This window comes from Rissa tridactyla, chromosome 13, assembly GCF_028500815.1.
Source record: "Rissa tridactyla isolate bRisTri1 chromosome 13, bRisTri1.patW.cur.20221130, whole genome shotgun sequence".
Classification (NCBI taxonomy): Eukaryota; Metazoa; Chordata; class Aves; order Charadriiformes; family Laridae; genus Rissa; species Rissa tridactyla.
In genome coordinates, this window is record NC_071478.1 from 1992291 (window position 1) to 2009782 (window position 17492).

The 17492-nt window shown below is 44.0% G+C and overlaps 1 protein-coding gene across 2 annotated transcripts in view; it reads left to right on the forward strand.

Annotated features, from left to right (window-relative positions):
• Positions 1-954: 954 nt before the first annotated feature.
• The window catches only part of KREMEN1 (kringle containing transmembrane protein 1), a 31245-nt gene continuing 14707 nt past the window's right edge, over positions 955-17492 (forward strand). For both annotated transcript variants that reach the window (XR_008469241.1, XM_054220035.1), the window contains exons 1-3: positions 955-1132; positions 10544-10706; positions 15077-15168. Coding sequence is in view for 1 of the 2 variants with exons in the window: in XM_054220035.1 (XP_054076010.1) it covers positions 1054-1132; positions 10544-10706; positions 15077-15168 (334 nt within the window). In the remaining variant the exon portion in view is untranslated. The remainder of the gene's footprint in view (positions 1133-10543; positions 10707-15076; positions 15169-17492) is intronic.

Sequence of the window (17492 nt, forward strand, 5' to 3'; positions counted from 1 at the left end):
CGGGAACATTCGCCCTCCTGCTCCTGACAGAGCGAGCATCGCTTTCTGTACGGGCTTTTTGCTGTTGATCACAGAATCACAGAATGGTTTGGGTGGGAAAGGACCTTAAAGCCCACCCAGTGCCACCCCCTGCCCTGGGCAGGGACACCTCCCTCCAGCCCAGGCTGCTCCAAGCCCCGTCCAACCTGGCCTTGATGGTTGGGTTTGGGGTTTTTTTCCCGTGTTGGTTGTTTTTTAGCAAAGCAGCACTGCCTTGCTCAAACGTCTCGGAGGTCAGCTAACGAGCCTTTGTGTAAGTTCAGACTTTGTAATCATAGAATGATCGAATGGTCCGGGTTGGACGGGACCTTTCAGACCATGGAGTCCAACCACCAGCCCGACACCGCCAAACCCACCACGGGACCATGTCCCTCAGCACCGCAACCACCTGGGCTGTTTTTGTTCCTTTGCTGCCTGCTCGTAGATGGGGAAAAAAGAAAAAAAAAACCAAAAACCCCACAACAAAAATCTCTCTTTCTGCATGTGCATTCACCGCTCTCAGGAAGCAACACCGCTGTTTCTCGGTCAGTCTGTGTCCTCTGCGTGTCCCTGTCACCGCGGCCACGCGTGTCCCCTCGCGGGGGGGTGTCGGGATGCCCGTGGCAGTTCGCACCCTTCTTTTCCCGTCCCCCCCTCCCCCCCCAACTTCCATGGACGAGGGGACCCGGGCTGCCCCCCCGCCTCCCCCGTTCCCCCCCCGGGGAGCCCTGCGGGGCGGGACGCAGGCGGCAGCGGGGCTCGGCGCTGGGGGGGCCGGGGGGTGTCACCGTGCCGCTGCCTCCCCGCGGGGCTCGGCGGAGCCCCCGGCGGCCGCCCCGACCTGCCCGCGGCGAAGGTGGCGGCGGCGGGTGGGGATGCCGGTCTCTATCCTTTCCTGTCACATGGCCGGTAACAGGATCCCTCATCTGCCGCTCGGCACCTCGCCGGGGCGCGGCGGCGGGACACACATGCCGTAGGGCCGCCGCTCCCCGCACTTCGCGCTCCGCCGGCCCGCCCTGGCCCCCTCAGCCGCCCATGGAGCCCCCCGCCCTCGCCGCCGCCCTGGCCCTCTCCGGGCTGGCGCTGAGCTGCTGCCGGGACCCGCTTCTCTCCGGTGAGTGCGGGAGGGAGGCGTCGCGGCGGTGGTGGTGTTGGGGGGGGTGGCGGGCGCCTTTGGGGCCGCTCCCCGCTCTCTGAGGGGCGAGGGCGCCGGGCAGTTCCCCCGGCCCCGCAGCCCCCGCCGGCCACTGGCGCCTCTGAGAGGTCGCCACCGCGACCCTTCCCGCTCGCCAGGTCGGTGCGGTGCGCGGGGGGGGGATTTTCGTGCGGGAGGGTCTGCGGGAGCGCGGAGACCCGTGTGGAGGCGTGAGGGGGAGGGAGAGGGGCAGCGCGTTTGGCCGTCGAAGCGGTTCGGTGGCCGGGTCTGCGGGGACAGGGGAGCGCGGGCAGTGGGCGCACTGGGTGTCCCAGCGGTACTCACTGGGGAAACCGAGTCACGGGTGGCAGCAGCGCAGAGTTGGGTCCGCAGAGCCCGGTGTGTGGCCATCTCACCTGCCGGCAGCGTGCCATGCCGAGCATGGGCTCCTCCAACACTCCTGGTGCTTGGCCAGCCGAGGAGTCTGGGAATCCCAGAGCTTCGCTACCTGTCGGCGTGATTTTTTCACTTGCACCATTTCTCCTCACCCTTTTGTCCTGGTCTCCGTTGTTACTGATGATTTCGAGCCCCGCGGTTCTCCTCGGCAGAATGCCGGCCCTGCTTCACAAGGGCTGGGGTGGCTGGTCCAGGCGACCGCGGTGGCACAGCCATCAGGTGCAAGGTCCTCCCGGGCTCACTTTGCGTATTCTAACCCTTGTTACGCTTTGTAACATAGAGTTTGCTCTACTTCCTTTTGCCATGAACAGATATCTGCTCTTCACGTTTTTGCAGATGCGCCTAATTAGATTTGGAAAATACTCACGTAGACTTTATCATGGGGATAAAAAAGCCTTTCACCAGAAAGAGAACTCGGAGGGTAAACTTTACAACTTCTCAGAAGTTACCTGAATGAGTAAAACATGAGAGTATTTCCAGATAAGCATGTAGAAAGCTGCCTAGGTAGGGACATGTCTAGACCACATCTAGCAGTGTTCCCAGTAGCATTAGGACATGTTTGGTGCGTACAGTAGGTCCTCTTTCCTTTGCTTTAGCTGGAGAATGTCTTCTCCTAAGGTTTGTGGGCAGAACTGCAGAGAGGACACTCGGTGTGTGACCATGTCCCTCACCAGGTGCATGGCAGCGAGTGGCAGCAGAGCCCAGTGCGAGGGTTTGGTCGTAGGCTGCTGAGAGGAGTCTCTTCGTGCACCTGCACTTCCATCCTCCAGCCAACGGCTAGCGGCACACGCTGGTGGCCACCAAAGGGGATGGCAATGCCTGAGCACCAGCAGCTGGGGCAGGGGGACGGGGAGGAATATATAACCCCTGAGTGCAGGGGGGGCAAACGAGAATGGATCTGGAAAGTGCTGCCACCTGTGTGTCTTCTGCTAAAGGAGCTGGCAACAGTGCAAATCTGCACTTCAACGAGGACCTGTAATTTGTAGGGCAGGTACAAAATCCGCAGGGTTGCTAATCTGCGCAGACCATACCTCAGGGTCGTCTTCTGGACCCGTAATCCCACAGGACCAAGACGGGATCACCTGGGTCAGGGTGCACTTGAAGCCAGCAGAACTCTGAAATGACAAACGTTAATATTGCTTTTGTAAGGCAGTTTGTCATATGGTGTGTTTTTAATGCCTGTTCCATTTTTATCAAATGCATGTCTGAATACGTTTATTGTAAAATGCAGTAAAAATACAGACTGTATCACACCATCATTTGCTAAGATAGAAGAGAAACTTTAACTTCTGGAATTGCCTTATAAAAATGTTTCGAATTGTCGGTAATTAGAGTGAGTTAAGAATCGTTTTTGCACATAGTGCCATGCTACTTTTCACAGAATGTTTCTGCTTCGCTGTGTGATGTCTAGCAGTTTCTATTAATCCAAACACTGACATTTGCAGCATTCAAACTTCAGTCATACCACATTTCTCAAGTGAATCAGAAATAAGAGATGGGTGAATAGATTGCCTAACATTAAAGGACTGTCTAAATTTGGTGAGTTTTGTATTACAAGGCCAAAGAGATGGAACTGCCTTCGGCAAATGTTAGTTTCAGTGAACAAATGTTATTTTACATACTCGGTGCAATAAGATCTCACTTCAAGTTTCTGTATTTGTAGCGTTTATTTATTTTCCCCATCAGGAATGTGTATGATTATCAGTCTCTTTTTTCTTTCTCTGTTTTCTTTCCATTTAGCAGTCCTGGCCCACCAAGTCCTGGGTTTTCTTCCCAGCTGAGCCTTTCCTTTGAGCTGCTTCTCTCCCAAACCTTGTCTCTCTCATCATCTTTTTCTGCCTATGTCTCGATGATTCACAGAAGCAGTTCTACGTGATATGCCTTAAGCACTTGTCATGGAAATACTCGAAAAAGCATTTCTAACCAGACAGATGATAGAAAATGAAATAGTTAGTCCAACACTTCAGCGTGTCATGCTTGTACATGCATAGAGCGTAGCTCAAAATCCAGAGTTATGTGAATGGATTTAGGCAGGATGGAGCCAAAGAAGTGGGAGGGAGGCAGGGATTACATGCTGCCAGCTGCAAAATTTGCATTCTTTGTCATGCCACACCATCGTGGTTCTGCTATTGACCACTCCCTCTGTCCACACAGTGGCTGTGGCCCATCCTGATAAAATTTCCAAGGGGATTCAGTCTTGCCATGCTTGACAGTGGAACAACAGTTCTAAAACTTCACAGAGAAAGAAAACAAATGGGTGTATTAAGGAACAGAAATTCTTATGGGGACACATCATGCATTCTTACTTCCAGTGATAAAGAATCACAAGGACGAGCAAGTGTGTTCCCATCTCGCGGCTGAGGACCGTCCAGCAGCTGCAAAGCTGTGGCTAATCTAGTATGTTTGTATTGTACAAATAAAAAGAAAAAAGGTACAAAATACATACTTTTAAGCATTAGAAATAATGGTAACTGCCTCTCATGCTCACACCATAATTTGCCTGCTTCCAACACGTTCCAGAATGGGTCTGGGCGGTCAGATAGCATTGACTTTTTTTTTTTTTTAATTTAAAAACAAAAAAGGAAGAGCGATGAAAAAGTGATTAGCTTGAAGGTTAGTAATCAAAGCTTCACAAGAATAGCAAGATCACATATATAACAGCTCACACGCTGCCAGGGAGCACAAGTATGGAGCTGCACATGTCTGTACATTCCCAGGAATGCACATTCTCACAGGGCAGACAGATGCTCAAGTCAAGGTCTGATCAAATGTCAGGTGAGTATTCGCTGTGACGACTCTGGTTTGGACCAACGCTAAGTAAGACTCTAGTCCTGACCAGCAAAAACGATTGTGTTTCAGGACTTTAAAAAATTATATGCGTATGTCTGTCTGTGCATGTGTGTGTGAATATGCAGAAGGAGAGAGAGATGATTTTTAAACTATGTGGAGAGAGCCCCTCCACTGCAGGGGAACGATCAGCTCACCACGTGCCCTCATAGCATCACATCGGAATTTAACTGGCTGATTTACCAGATGGGGAGTTATTTTCTAGCAATTCTGAAAATTGCCATTTTAAACAGAGATCATTCTTTCCTAAGGTTTTTTTTTTTCTTTAGTTTGTTGTGTTGTGGGGTTTTTTACTATTACGGTATAGGCACCCAAGCCTCATAGTTTTGGTGTAAGGGCTTTTGTTGTATTAGTATCAATTGGAATAGGAAAGTATTGAAATGTAAAAATGCTACACTGATTTTTGCGCCTGGGTAGGTCTAAGCCACCCTGATACTTCCCCAAAACATTTATTTTGCACCATAATGTCCTATGGAACGAGCTGGATTTTCCCCTGGCCAATGATACGTCAGTTCGCAAACCAGCTTTTGGTTCAATCGATAAAACTGCATCTTCAAAGAAAACCATCGCACTGCTAAAAATATTTTTAATAATGACCACAGAAGCCATATTTGTCTCTTTGATCTCCCGAAGCTTCTTCTGGTTTTAATCAGTGTTCCCACATGAAGAACTGTGGCAACCTATGATAATAGAATCCCCATTCGCATCCGTAGGGAAACAGAAACGTTCTCATCCGAAGAAGGTAATTTGGTGTTCTGCCCCTTCCACCCGTGGGCCCCTGCCTCTGTCACTGCCGGGGTATCTTGGCATCACTTAAGTGGTTTCTGCCCTTTCCTCTGTGCATTACTCTCTCATTGAAGTGTTTCTGCTGTCTAATTATACCCTTTCAATCAAATTAGAGGCTGCAGCATCTGGTTAGTGCCTGTAACTGTTGCCATCTGCACCTAGATACAGTGCTTTCATTTAAGGAGGAGTGCTTAAATTGCAATCTCCAGCAAGAGCGAGGAGAACAGCTGAGGTGGAATGGAAATGACTTAAAACCCTCCTTAGAACACCACGCGAGCGCATGCATCAAGCAGCTGACACCTAGTCATTACCCGACCTGGCACCGCCGGTTCCATATCCTCGTATTCTGCTTCAGCGTTTTCCTGACTCTTCTGAAAGGCTGTAAGAAAAACCAGGGAGAATTGAGGAGGCAGTTGTGGCGTGTAAATTCACGGAACCTTTCTTTCTTACTCCAGCCTTGCAGCTATCACACCACTGTAATGAAACCCAGGATTTAAAGAGCGGGCACCTCCATTTACCTTTCATTAACCTGCAGATTTTTAAAAGAAAACCTTGCTTCTTGATTGGCAGTAGCTGGTAGGATAATTTCTGGCCCGGGTAGGCTAGTTTCTGGTTGAGAATTGAACCTTCTATCTCTCCGGCCACTAGCCAGCACCCCAAGTAGCTTCCAGAACTAAAAGCAAATAAATAAAGTAAGTAACTTTTATTTTTTCCAGTGAGATAGTAACAAGTTTGTCATTCTGAATTTTCAGTCTCAAAAGCTATGTACACACCCCAAACTTAGAGGAATACTCTAAGAAGTCATTTAAACCATCCTGAAACCTCCATCTCTTCAGTCTGCAATTTGTAATGTCACTAAGTACACGTCTCTGAGAAAGTACGGACTTTGAAGAACGCTCAGAAGATTTATAAGATTTCCCACTTGCCAGCCAGAAGAGGAAGAGTTGTTTGAGCAGTTGATAGCTGCTTTCTTTGCTTTTCATCTCATTTGTACAGAAAAGACTGCAGATGAAATTCCAGTGTTTGTATTGTTTCTGTCTGTGGTAACGTGGCACGAAATGAGAGTTTCTCAGGTATCTGGGCCTCTTGCCATTACGGACTTCAGAGATTAGAACCAACATTTGGAAGTCCGTCTTAGAAAATCATTGGAAGCCAATGCAGACTCCGAAATGTCAGTGTTTTATCATCAGTGCCTCATTCAGTAAAAAAGCCAGTCTGTTATTCTGCACTACCTTAATTTTTCAAATGATGCTAAAGTGGCGCCCATGTGGAGCGCAGGCAGCCATACAGTCCCGAAGTAACAAAGGCAGAAATGATCATTGTAAGGTCCCTACATCGAAGAAGAAACCGAGACAGATGGAAAAAATTTCTACTACAGCTGCTGTTTGATCTTCCAAATGTTGATCTGGCTCTAATAAAACTAATTGTGAACCTGTATCACACACTGAGCATTCACTCAGAGTGGACAGCCATCCCCAGGCTCATTTTCTGCTTTTTCTTTCTAGCAGTTCCCACTCAATACATACTTATCTAGTCTCAGTATTTATTTATTTTTTTTTAAAAAGGTTATTTTTCTGTCAACCGCAGCACCTGACGTGTTGAAAACAAATCAGCCCTGACAACACACTGCTGTCCACGTTTTCTCACTGGGGCTCGTAAGCATGATCCTGAACAGGACCTGCCGGAACCTTCCAGCTTTCCAGGACGAGGACCACTGCAATGGTTCTGTCTCCAATTAATTCCGTTTGCAGACATCCCCATGAAACAGTAGAAGCAGCAGGGTTAGTTAATAGAGTGAAGTCATCACATAAATTGATTTTAATCATGGATTTGACACAAGCCTCTACTTCAGACTATGTCTGAAACCCAGCTGACTCAGCGCTTACAAATAGGAGGAGGTTGGAGACTTCAAGATTTGAATGGTCACAGCTTTCTCCGGGAACTGTCTAAAACCCTAGTGATTTAATACAGGTTTATAGTTGACAGGATAGTTTAAACTGAGCATGAATTCGGAGCCTGGACAGAAAAGACGTGACAAATCCATCAATCCCGGTGGCACCCTGATGCCTTCTAGGAAGCTGTCAGCTTTAGCCTCCACAAAGTGCCCCTTCTTCCCTTTGCCACCCGGAGAGGACTTGGACACAGTGCAAGTTCTATCGTAGTATACCACAGTTTTACAAAACTTTAAGGAACAAGGCTTCTGAAATTCATAGAAGTGGTATTCATTCCTTGAGTCACTGTTCTGATGTTAGATTCCAAGAGAAGGGCTTCATGGCCTGCAGTACCATGGAAACATCAACCAGCATAAGGCAATTGGACCCAGTGGGTGCCAAGATATTGAATATGCTGAGATCTGTATCCATGTTACTGGGAATTTTATAGGAAACTGTACAAACTGTATCTCAGCAGATCTCAGAGCTGATCGTTCAAGGCAAAAGAATGTAGGACAAAGGGCCTGATTTTTAAATGCTAATATTTACTTGAAAAGATTGCTCTCTGATGCTATGGCAAAATTATTATTAATCATTAACAAAATGAAAGTTTCCTAGCAAATTCCCTGTAACACAAAAAGTTATGTCTTTCGTTTGATAAGAGCTGCTAATTTCCATAACGTCAAGTTCTCATTTCAGTTTTTCTGGGATAATCAATGGTTTTACGTTGTGTCTCGCTGCCTCCCCCTTCCCCATCTAGATGCTAACAAAGCCAGGGAGCTTCACTACAAGCCAGCCGGCACATTTTCCCCAAATCTCGGGGTAGTGCAAAGAACACGGGAGGCTCTGTTACAGCTACCTGTTGGCTTGGGAACAAAAACCTACCGCTAAGAGGAGCGGAGAGAGCTCCGAGTCTTCCTTTCGTGCAATGTCCTTTAAGTACTAGTGTAGTGAAGTTTGAAGAAAATCTGTTTTTAAAAAAGCTGACATGAAAATGAAAAGGCAGCTTGCAGTTGCTGCTGCAAGTTGAAAGCATGGGCCAGTCTCAGCAGATCCTAAAACGGGCCGATGTTAACTTCGGTGAGCCCGTGTGCCAGACTGCATTCAGGTATTGTAGCATTCCGTGCATTTCTGAGTAGATGTCAGTACATATTCCTTCTCGCTTAGAAGTGAGAAGCAAAAAAAGGAACAGCCCTAAGCTGAAGTAGACATCTTTTCTGGATGTGTTTATCACTTCTCACAACTGCTTCTTTATGCTGTACTTATTTTGTTTATCCAGTTTGATTATGTTTTCCTCTCTCCTCTGCCAAATTCATCAGCTTATATTTCTCACCTATGGCATAGAAAAACTTCTACGTTAACTGCAAAGCAAGAGGAGTATTGAGGAAAGTTGCAACACTGTGGTGACTTTAAAGTGGGGTTTTTTCATATGTTTATGCAAATATCTGTGGTGGCCTAAATACTGGAAACTCAGACTTGCATTTTCAAGTAAATGTATGTAGCTCACCTGCATGGCTAAGGCAGGCAGGTAAATTACAGTAAGGAGGAGTATTGACTTGAAGCTTGCTTTTGTTAAATTTGATAGCTTTCTGTCCAAGGATGATAGCAGCGTACATTCGTGGCCGTGCAGACACCTCTCCCATGTGCCTTCAGCTACAAAATTCCATTTAATAGAAACGCTAACTTGCCTAGGCATGAAAACACGCAGTGAAGGCACAAAAACATCAGCTTTCATCTGCTGTGTAATAAAACTGTGAAATAATCATTATAATTGCACCATTCTGATATTTGTGGGCCCAGACTAAGCTCATTTCAAAGGCATGGTTTTAATAATACATTTTCCCTTCTCTCACAGTATTTCTAAATACAAAAAAAGGGGTACTCTTAATGTCAGGATTAAGCTGGGGGTGTTTTTTTCCCCGTCCAACTGCGGCCTTTCTAGCCTTGTTTTGTGAAGTCCATCTCGGGAGGGACACCTGGGATGAGCATTCTCCACTTCAGAGTGCTCGCCCGCTGCCTCGGGGCAGTGGAACGTCTCTGCAGCTGGTTTCTGCAGAGAACGCCATCAGATAAACCAGAGGGTTGCGCAGCCGGCAGTTAGTAGGAATCATTAGTGACTTTCCCTGGTGTTACTCACTACAAAGAAATGTTTACATGTTTTAATTCTGCCGTGGACTGTTGTATCTCAGTGCCATTTCTAAATAAATGTATGGATGATAAATATTACCGAGTATTAATTACAAAGAGGATGGACTTATTTGTGGCACGCTAATTATAATGACTGTTTCTGGAAGGTGGTCTCAGAATCGCAGGATGGTTGAGGTTGGCAGTGACCTCTGGATGTCACCTTCTTCAGCCCCTCTGCTCGAGCATGGGCACCTACAGCAGGTTGCCCAGGACCGTGTCCGTGGCTTTTGAATATCTCCAGGGACGGAGATCCCACAGCCTCTCTGGGCAGCCTGCTCCTGTGCCCTGTCACCCTCACAGTGCATAATTTAACCAAAAATGTTTTTCATTTTTAGTAAAGGTAAAATTTTTCATGACTATCAGTATTTACTTGATCAGAAGACACCATTAATAAGACACAGCAAAGCCAGGCAGCATGAGATTTCTAGTTCAGCTGAGAAGGGGATTTAATGAGTACAGAAATCATTCTCTGCTTTGATTTCTAACTTGCTGAGTATTAGGAAGCTAGGAAAGAAACATAAATGGGAGGAAATATCAGCAAGGCAGAATACTACTGACCTGTAAGTTTTAATCTGAAAGCACAAATGCTGTAGTAGCAAATCACAGTATCATGATTATATTTTGTTGAAGGAGGTCCCTTTCTAAGGCAATTCAGGCCAGAAAAAAAACGCCTGAGAATTTTTCTGAATCAGGATGTAAATGTTTGCAAGATCTATGCCTACAAAATCTTTCACTTTGTAAAGTACAGATATTCACAACTTCAGTTAAACTGGCACAAGATTTTGGGTAGTATGCTGGTAAGTGGCAGACTGATAACATCATCTGATTTCAGTTTTGGAAATTAACAAGTTACAGATTCCTCCTAATGAGTAAAGCAATGGGAAAACAGTAACAAATGTAGTATGCTTCTTCAGAAAATGCATGTTAATTGTATTAACCACTCTTCAGACCTGTCTCATACATTGTTTAGTAAAGTAATGACATCACAATCTCTTTAATAGATGTTTAACTCTGAGAGAAAATGTAAATCCCAGACAGCATCTTTAGTTGCCTCAACAGTGCAGGAAACATGTTAGTGAAAGGAAACATGGCCTCTTGGGGATGGGGTGGAGGGCGAGAGGAGAAAACCCAACACTAAACCTACATACATTATTTCTCTCTTTCTGTTTCCATTTCTCCCCAGAATGTTATACAGCAAATGGGGCTGACTATCGTGGCACTCAGAACCAGACCTCCCAATATGCAGGGAAACCTTGTCTGTTTTGGAATGAGACCTTTGAGCATCCTTACAATACTTTGAAATATCCCAATGGGGAGGGAGGGCTTGGAGAGCATAACTACTGCAGGTAAGAAATATCTCATTGCTACTAACGTTGCCTGTATACCCACTGTTACTTGAAACAGTTGACACAAAATGAGGAAAATTCCTGTCGTGCACTGAAGAATGTCAGAACCACAGATATCTAACAGGTTTTGTTTTATCCTGTAATCAGTACCCTGGGTCTAGAAGCACCATTAGTAGAATAACTTTTTCAACCCAGCTCTCACCCAAAGTCCATATCATATATCCAGTCTATAATTTGGCATGATGGAGAAAGACTAGGCATTACTTAAAAGAAAAGGTGAAGATAATAAAAAAATTGCTCCAAGTTAGACCTACAGAAGCACTCGTGAATGTCTGCAGGAGTCTCTGGAGCATTATGGTTTTTATCCTCACCCACAAGCCTGCTTCTGTTATATACTATATTTCCGAGTTTTGGGCTAATGAAAGTTGTCTAGTCACTAAAAATTCCCAGTGAGCATTATCTGTTCAGTGACTTTGAGTTTTTATTTGAATTCAGCAGCTCAACTGTCAGTGGTTACAATACCAGCTCAAGCCACGGCAGATCCACTTTCATTTCCTTGCCTTCTAGAGAAGTCCTCCGTAACTATATGTATAGTTCTCAGAATGAAGCTGAAATAAGAACTGCAAAAATTAGGAGCCAGATAAGAACCTGTGCTCAGAGATGTTTAGGCTCTGCAGGCTCTTTTCAGCCTGCAGCATTTTACTTTCTGGTGTTGTGTATCAGGAAGTTCCCTGCACTTCTGCCTTCGCAGCACTGGCCAGCTAAGTTTTTATGCCCATCTATACTTGCTGTGCAAATAAGTGGGGAATAACCTGATAGATACATTCCTTAAACAGTGATAATCATCAGCTTATCTAGGATGCATGTAAAGCTGAGTGGTGTCTCTTACTCACTGGGTAATGGGGACGGAGATGCTTAAACCAAGAGATTAAGAACTGAGTTACTTGAGGCATAGCAAGAAAAGCTCTGTCTGCTTTGTGAGAAGGTTCAAACCAGACCTCAGTTCTCCTGGAAGATGGCTTTACTTAGCAGGTTATGGGCTTTCTAGGGTAGAACCTATACACTTGCCACCTTCCTGTTGAAATCATTTCACTGTAAGCAATATAAATCAGGATAAATGAGGCAAAATTAACGTGGAGGAGTTCAGCACAATTGCTGTGTCACAAACATAGGGTCCTGGTTCTTGATCCAAGAACTTTTCCATATTTAATCAGAAATTCACATTCAAGAAGACATGACAGGGACAGAGACAGTGCCAGCCAGTTAATGGAGAGTAAGTAAGAAAGCACAGAGAAGAGGCCTTGTGACAGGCAGCAAAGATGAGTACCTTGGTGAAAGGAGTCAGTGACATTTCCAAGTTTGATGACTCAGGAGGATATTTCTCATTAAAGAACATTGGTAAAAGACAGGGAAGAAAAAGACTTACTTGGGATCTTTTCCAGCAGCTGCAGCAGTGCTTCAAAATAACCCTGTTCAATGTGTTGCACCAGTGGACTCTGTTTTCAGCCATAGAAGGAGAATTCAGCTAAGTTCTGAATTGCTTCTCTTGAATCAGTTCAGCATCTTACAGGAGCAAAGAGAAATACACCTCCTACAAGAGAAACTTCAGATAAGTCGGTCGTTCCCTTTAGAAAATGGCCTGGGAACTCAATAAACCCATTAAGCTGTCTAGCATCCGATCGGCCTGTGAGCACTGGAAAGACTGTCTTCCCATCAGAACCATTGCACACCGACTTCACAGCCTCCCTCAGCCCAGCACCACCAAACACGTACCAATCCTCATGACGTGTGGAGAGCTGGGTCTCGCAGTGCACATACTGGTACGCAGCTGTAAGGAGGCCAGTGGCCACTGAGTTCTCTCTGATACAAATAGCAGAGTCGAGAACGTACTTTTGATTGTTGCTGTGTGGCAGTATCCCGGGTAGACTGTATCTGCAGGGTCTTACTTTTGGCAGTCATCTGTGGGTAATACTTAGAATCATGGAATGGTTTGGGTTGGAAAGGACCTTAAAGGCCACCCAGTGCCACCCCCTGCCCTGGGCAGGGACACCTCCCACCAGCCCAGGCAGCTCCAAGCCCCGTCCAACCTGGCCTTGAACCCCTCCAGGGATGGGGCAGCCACAGCTTCTCTGGGCAACCCGGGCCAGGGGCTCACCGCCCTCACAGCCAAGAATTTCTTCCTGAGATCTCATCTAAATCTCCCCTCTTCCAGTTTGAAGCCATTACTCTGCACCCTATCACTCGATTAATACAAACCTATCATTAGGTTTGTATTAACCTAATTTAATAAACCTTATTTAATGCATATTAACCATGTACAAAGCAAAGCATGTAAAACTACGCAAAAATGTGCATAACAAACTGAGTGTTTATCCCGGTATTCAAGTAATCCTTGCTAGAGTCTCACTTAGCCAATGAGAATTTGGTGTTAGAAGAAACAAGAAACCTATCAGCTGGTATGAGAAATGATTTGATTACCAAATACAGCTTTTTACCCTCAATCTGCTAGGTGTTAGATGATCCTCTTTGAGATGGAGTTTGACTGTAAGGTTAGCCGTTTCCTTCCGTATGCTGCATCACTCGGCCCAGGAATATTCCCACAGCTGTATGGAATGATGGGCCTAACTAACGGATGCTGTTTAACGTCACATTCTGTTGAAAAAAAGCTTGGAAAGTCACTGTTTCAAGAGTGTCAGAGTATATCTTTAGCATGCAAATCTTGTCGAGGCCTTGTGAGGGAAGATACTGCTGTTTTAGCTCTTTCTCTGCTATTCATTTGCTTGGTGACAATGGACAAGTTGATCTTCCCTTCTCTGAGGCAACACACATCTCACAAGGCTTTTTTTAAGGCATAATACATCGCTTTGAGGCTCAATTTTAGGGACAATATTTGAATAATCTAATTTTACACTTAAAGCATTAATCAGAAGCATGTTATCTCTCCATGGGTGGTCCTTCCTTGGAATAGTTTGTTTACGGCAAGACACCCCGTTAAGATGGAAATGCCTCATAACGTTTCACTAAACCTCATTTCAGCCATAACAAAATTATGCAGGCTGAAGTTTTTGGGGATTTTGAAAGACACTCAATTGTTTTCTAACCTTATGCACATTTGAGGTTCAAGGCAAAGATTTCTGAAGACATTCATCACATTTCTCTGTAATTTCCTGCATTTTAAGGCGTTTCTATGGCGAGTGCCATTACCATGATTCAGTTACAGACATCTGATTTCTGTCATGCAGGTGTAAACCCCAGATTTCCTGTAACTGTGAAAACAAGGAAAATGGTATTATTTTGAGTACAAGCTTTCCTTGATTTTAGTTGTCGTCTTCTTTCTTTAGCCACTGGAAGCTCTGCCATTACACCTAAACTCCTAGCACGCTAGTCTTAGGCTTTCCTCGTCCACTACTTTTCCTAGTCTGTTTGAAAGGCTAACTAGCAGCATTTTACTCAGCTAAATTGAACTAAACTCACCAATTGTCTTCAGCATTCTGTTATTTGGCCAAAAAACATCCCCAGCAGTTCTAAAACTGGATCTCCTACAAGGAGTTGTTAATATGCCCAAATGTCAACCTGCACCTGAAGTGACACTTGAGTGTAGGGGGGTCTCAGTAATAGAATTCATGCCAAAGTACATGACAAAAGGTTGCAGTTGGCCCTAGTTACAAGAAAAGGTCATATTTCAACCCGACTGTCCAAAATAGCAATTTATTCTCTTAAATTGGTCTTTTCAATAGTGAAGAGTTTTTCAAAGTGTACATAGAAAAAACTTTAAATAACCTGATGACTAATTAGGTGTGCGTTTGTAAATGATGCTACACAACAGCAAAGAATAATCACGGACACATAAGGAATTGTCTCATCCATCAACATATCAGATCACTGGAACAGATTTATTCAACCTTACTGAAGGGGAAGAAAAGACCTCAGTCTTTCCCAGAACACTTTGTTGGATAAATGTTTTTGTCATCGTAAAGAGAGAAGGTTGGAGTCTGGACTGTTTTGTACCAAGGTAAAAATCAGGTTTAGGAGTCTAATGAACCTGTACGCAGGATGCGGGGCTGAAAATCTTCCTCGGTCTCTCCGTACTGCGCAGAAATAGCTCTGCACCTTTTAGACTTCAAGAAAAAAGTTATCTTTTAGACATTAGCGGCATTTTGTGCTTGCTGTGTACTGTAATAACCAAAGTTATCTGAACTGCCTGACCAATTTTGCATTTTTCTTGGTATGTAAGTCCAATGGGTTAAACATTCCATAGGTATTAGAGCAAAAATAGTGATAACACTGAAGCTTAATAAGATTTTTTTTAATGTGGATTTTGAAGATATTTGATGATTTTTTCACTCACTCTCTCTATTTTCCTCTTTCAGGAACCCTGACGGAGATGTCAGCCCATGGTGCTACATTGCAGAGCATGAGGATGGAATATACTGGAAATACTGTGAGATTCCATCCTGCCGAAGTAAGAGCGCCACGCAATTTTTTTGGGCCTGCATTTCTGTTGAACAGAGATTGGCAGTTCTGCAGCAGCGGGTAGTGATTTTCAGACAGAAACTAGGATAAGGCCAATCAGCTTATTTTCATTTGCAGACTAAGCAGTATTGTAAACGGGTCTCTAGAGTTAATGACAAGCTTACTGAGTCGTTCCTCCATTGCTATCCTTTTCATCTCATCTCAGAATTACTGGATTATATTATTTACAAATAATACCAGACAGGGAATCACTCAAAACTTACGAAGTACTGCTAGGTTTTTGAATCCATAGAAATATGTCATTCATTTATTAAAATCTAGAGGACAAAAATGAATAGGAAATCATTAATTAATTTTTTACAAGGTACATATGTGTCCATCGTTTGCAATTAGCTTGTAAAATGGATGGCATTAGTTTAATGTGTATAACTCATCATACACAGAATTTCTTGAAAGAAATACAGGGTGAGAGGACACAGGGAAAAGGTGGCAATTCATTAGGTATTTGGGAGCTCTGGGCTAGAATCCTATTCCTTGCAGGTGCGTATGTTTAGCATTGCTGTGAAACCACAAACTGGACTTTGCTGGATTTTTTTTTTTAACAGATAATACACAAGTTATTCACGTGAAGCTTCCTTCCAGTATTTTAATATTTTTAATGTATTATATTATTTACCTTATCCAAAACGTGGAGGTTTTGTCATGATTCGTGTCAATATGTTCCAAAATTTTCATTCCCGAATGCTCCAGGATAAACTCCTAAGAATCACATTCTTTAAAATATGCCTAAATATGAAAAAGAGATTCCAGTTTTGCACGTTAACAAGCAACCATAACTACACCTTTTATTGTCTAATCATTAATGCCTTTACTTGCTTTCCTGTCTTCTACAAGTACCCTGTGTTTCTACGGGATAACTTACGTGTATATCGTTAAGCGTCAGAGCCGTTGTCCTTACGTAGGCATACTTTCGATTGGGAGAAGTACATTTCTTCCTTGAAGTTAACAAAACAAAACCAAAGAAAGAAAAATGGATCTAAAGGGTTTTTTTTTTTTACTTTGCCCACATTTTTCCTTTTTTATGAATGCGAGCGAGTGATTCATGTCTTCAGGCTAGGCAAACAAATACTTAAGTGTGACCTTAAGTCGGTTGACTTTTACCTAGATTTAAATACAGATTAAGGAGCCTAATTTAAATAACACAAAATCATCCAACACTCCAATACTCATTGTTCAGGGGACATTTTACTCTTATTTTTCTAATATACCAGGTCCTATTTAGGAAACATGACCCTCCTAATTAAGAAATTTATCTCGGTCTAAAATGAAAGAATTTGCATTTTCTTTAAAGACCACAGATGTTAACAAATTCTCTGGATATGGCACCAGTAAAAAAGCTGAGAGGCAAATTCGCTCCACTCCATTTGTTCTACACAAAGGATCCTTTTAAAACCAGCCCCACTCATTTTCTCTGTGGTGGGGAGTAGAGGATTTAAACTTGGACACTTACTTGCACAGATAATCCAGACTTACATTTACAAAATGTCCTTTTGACCAGTAGCAGCTGCTTCAAGCATTGCACTGAAACTGGATACTAGAAAAAGAAATGGCAGCAATTTAGAACAAACTGTACATTGCGAGCCCATCCAAGTCTTAATACAAACCTCATGGTTTGTGAGGCTGTGTAAGGAAAAAACCACTTTTATTCTTTACTAGATTTTCTGTTTTCAGTAAGCATGATGGTAAATCACAGGACCATCAAAACCAACTTGTGAAGTGCATAATACAAACCCGCGTTTTGTGACGATGGAGCAAGAAGGCAATTGTGTAAAGAAATCCTAGCTGAAATTTTTAGAGAAGTAAAAAAATTGTCTTTTATATAAGCTTCTTTTCCATAATTATATTTACTACTAGAAAAGGCAAGTATCTGGAGCATAATTTACCTATAAACTATACCCACATAACACCACTACAGTGCCAACAACATGAAGCGTCTTGATCGCCGAAAGAGATTTGCATGCAGTGATTCACCGTAACAGTAATTAAGAACCTACAGTTAAGAATTTTTCATTATGATGATGATTTCACATGATTATATCATGTGTCTTGTTCACTAATACTTATACGTAACACCGAGTGTTCCATTCAGAAATGCGTTCTGCCGTTCTGCGTGTGGCAGCACGCTAGGCAGGATTTAGCAATGTTAGATGAGGCTGGATGGACGCAATCACAGAAGACAGGGGTAGTTACCCCAGTAGGAGCTTCGTCTTTCCTTTTCTTTCTCTGCTCTTCTCAGTGGCTTGTCTGCTAAGC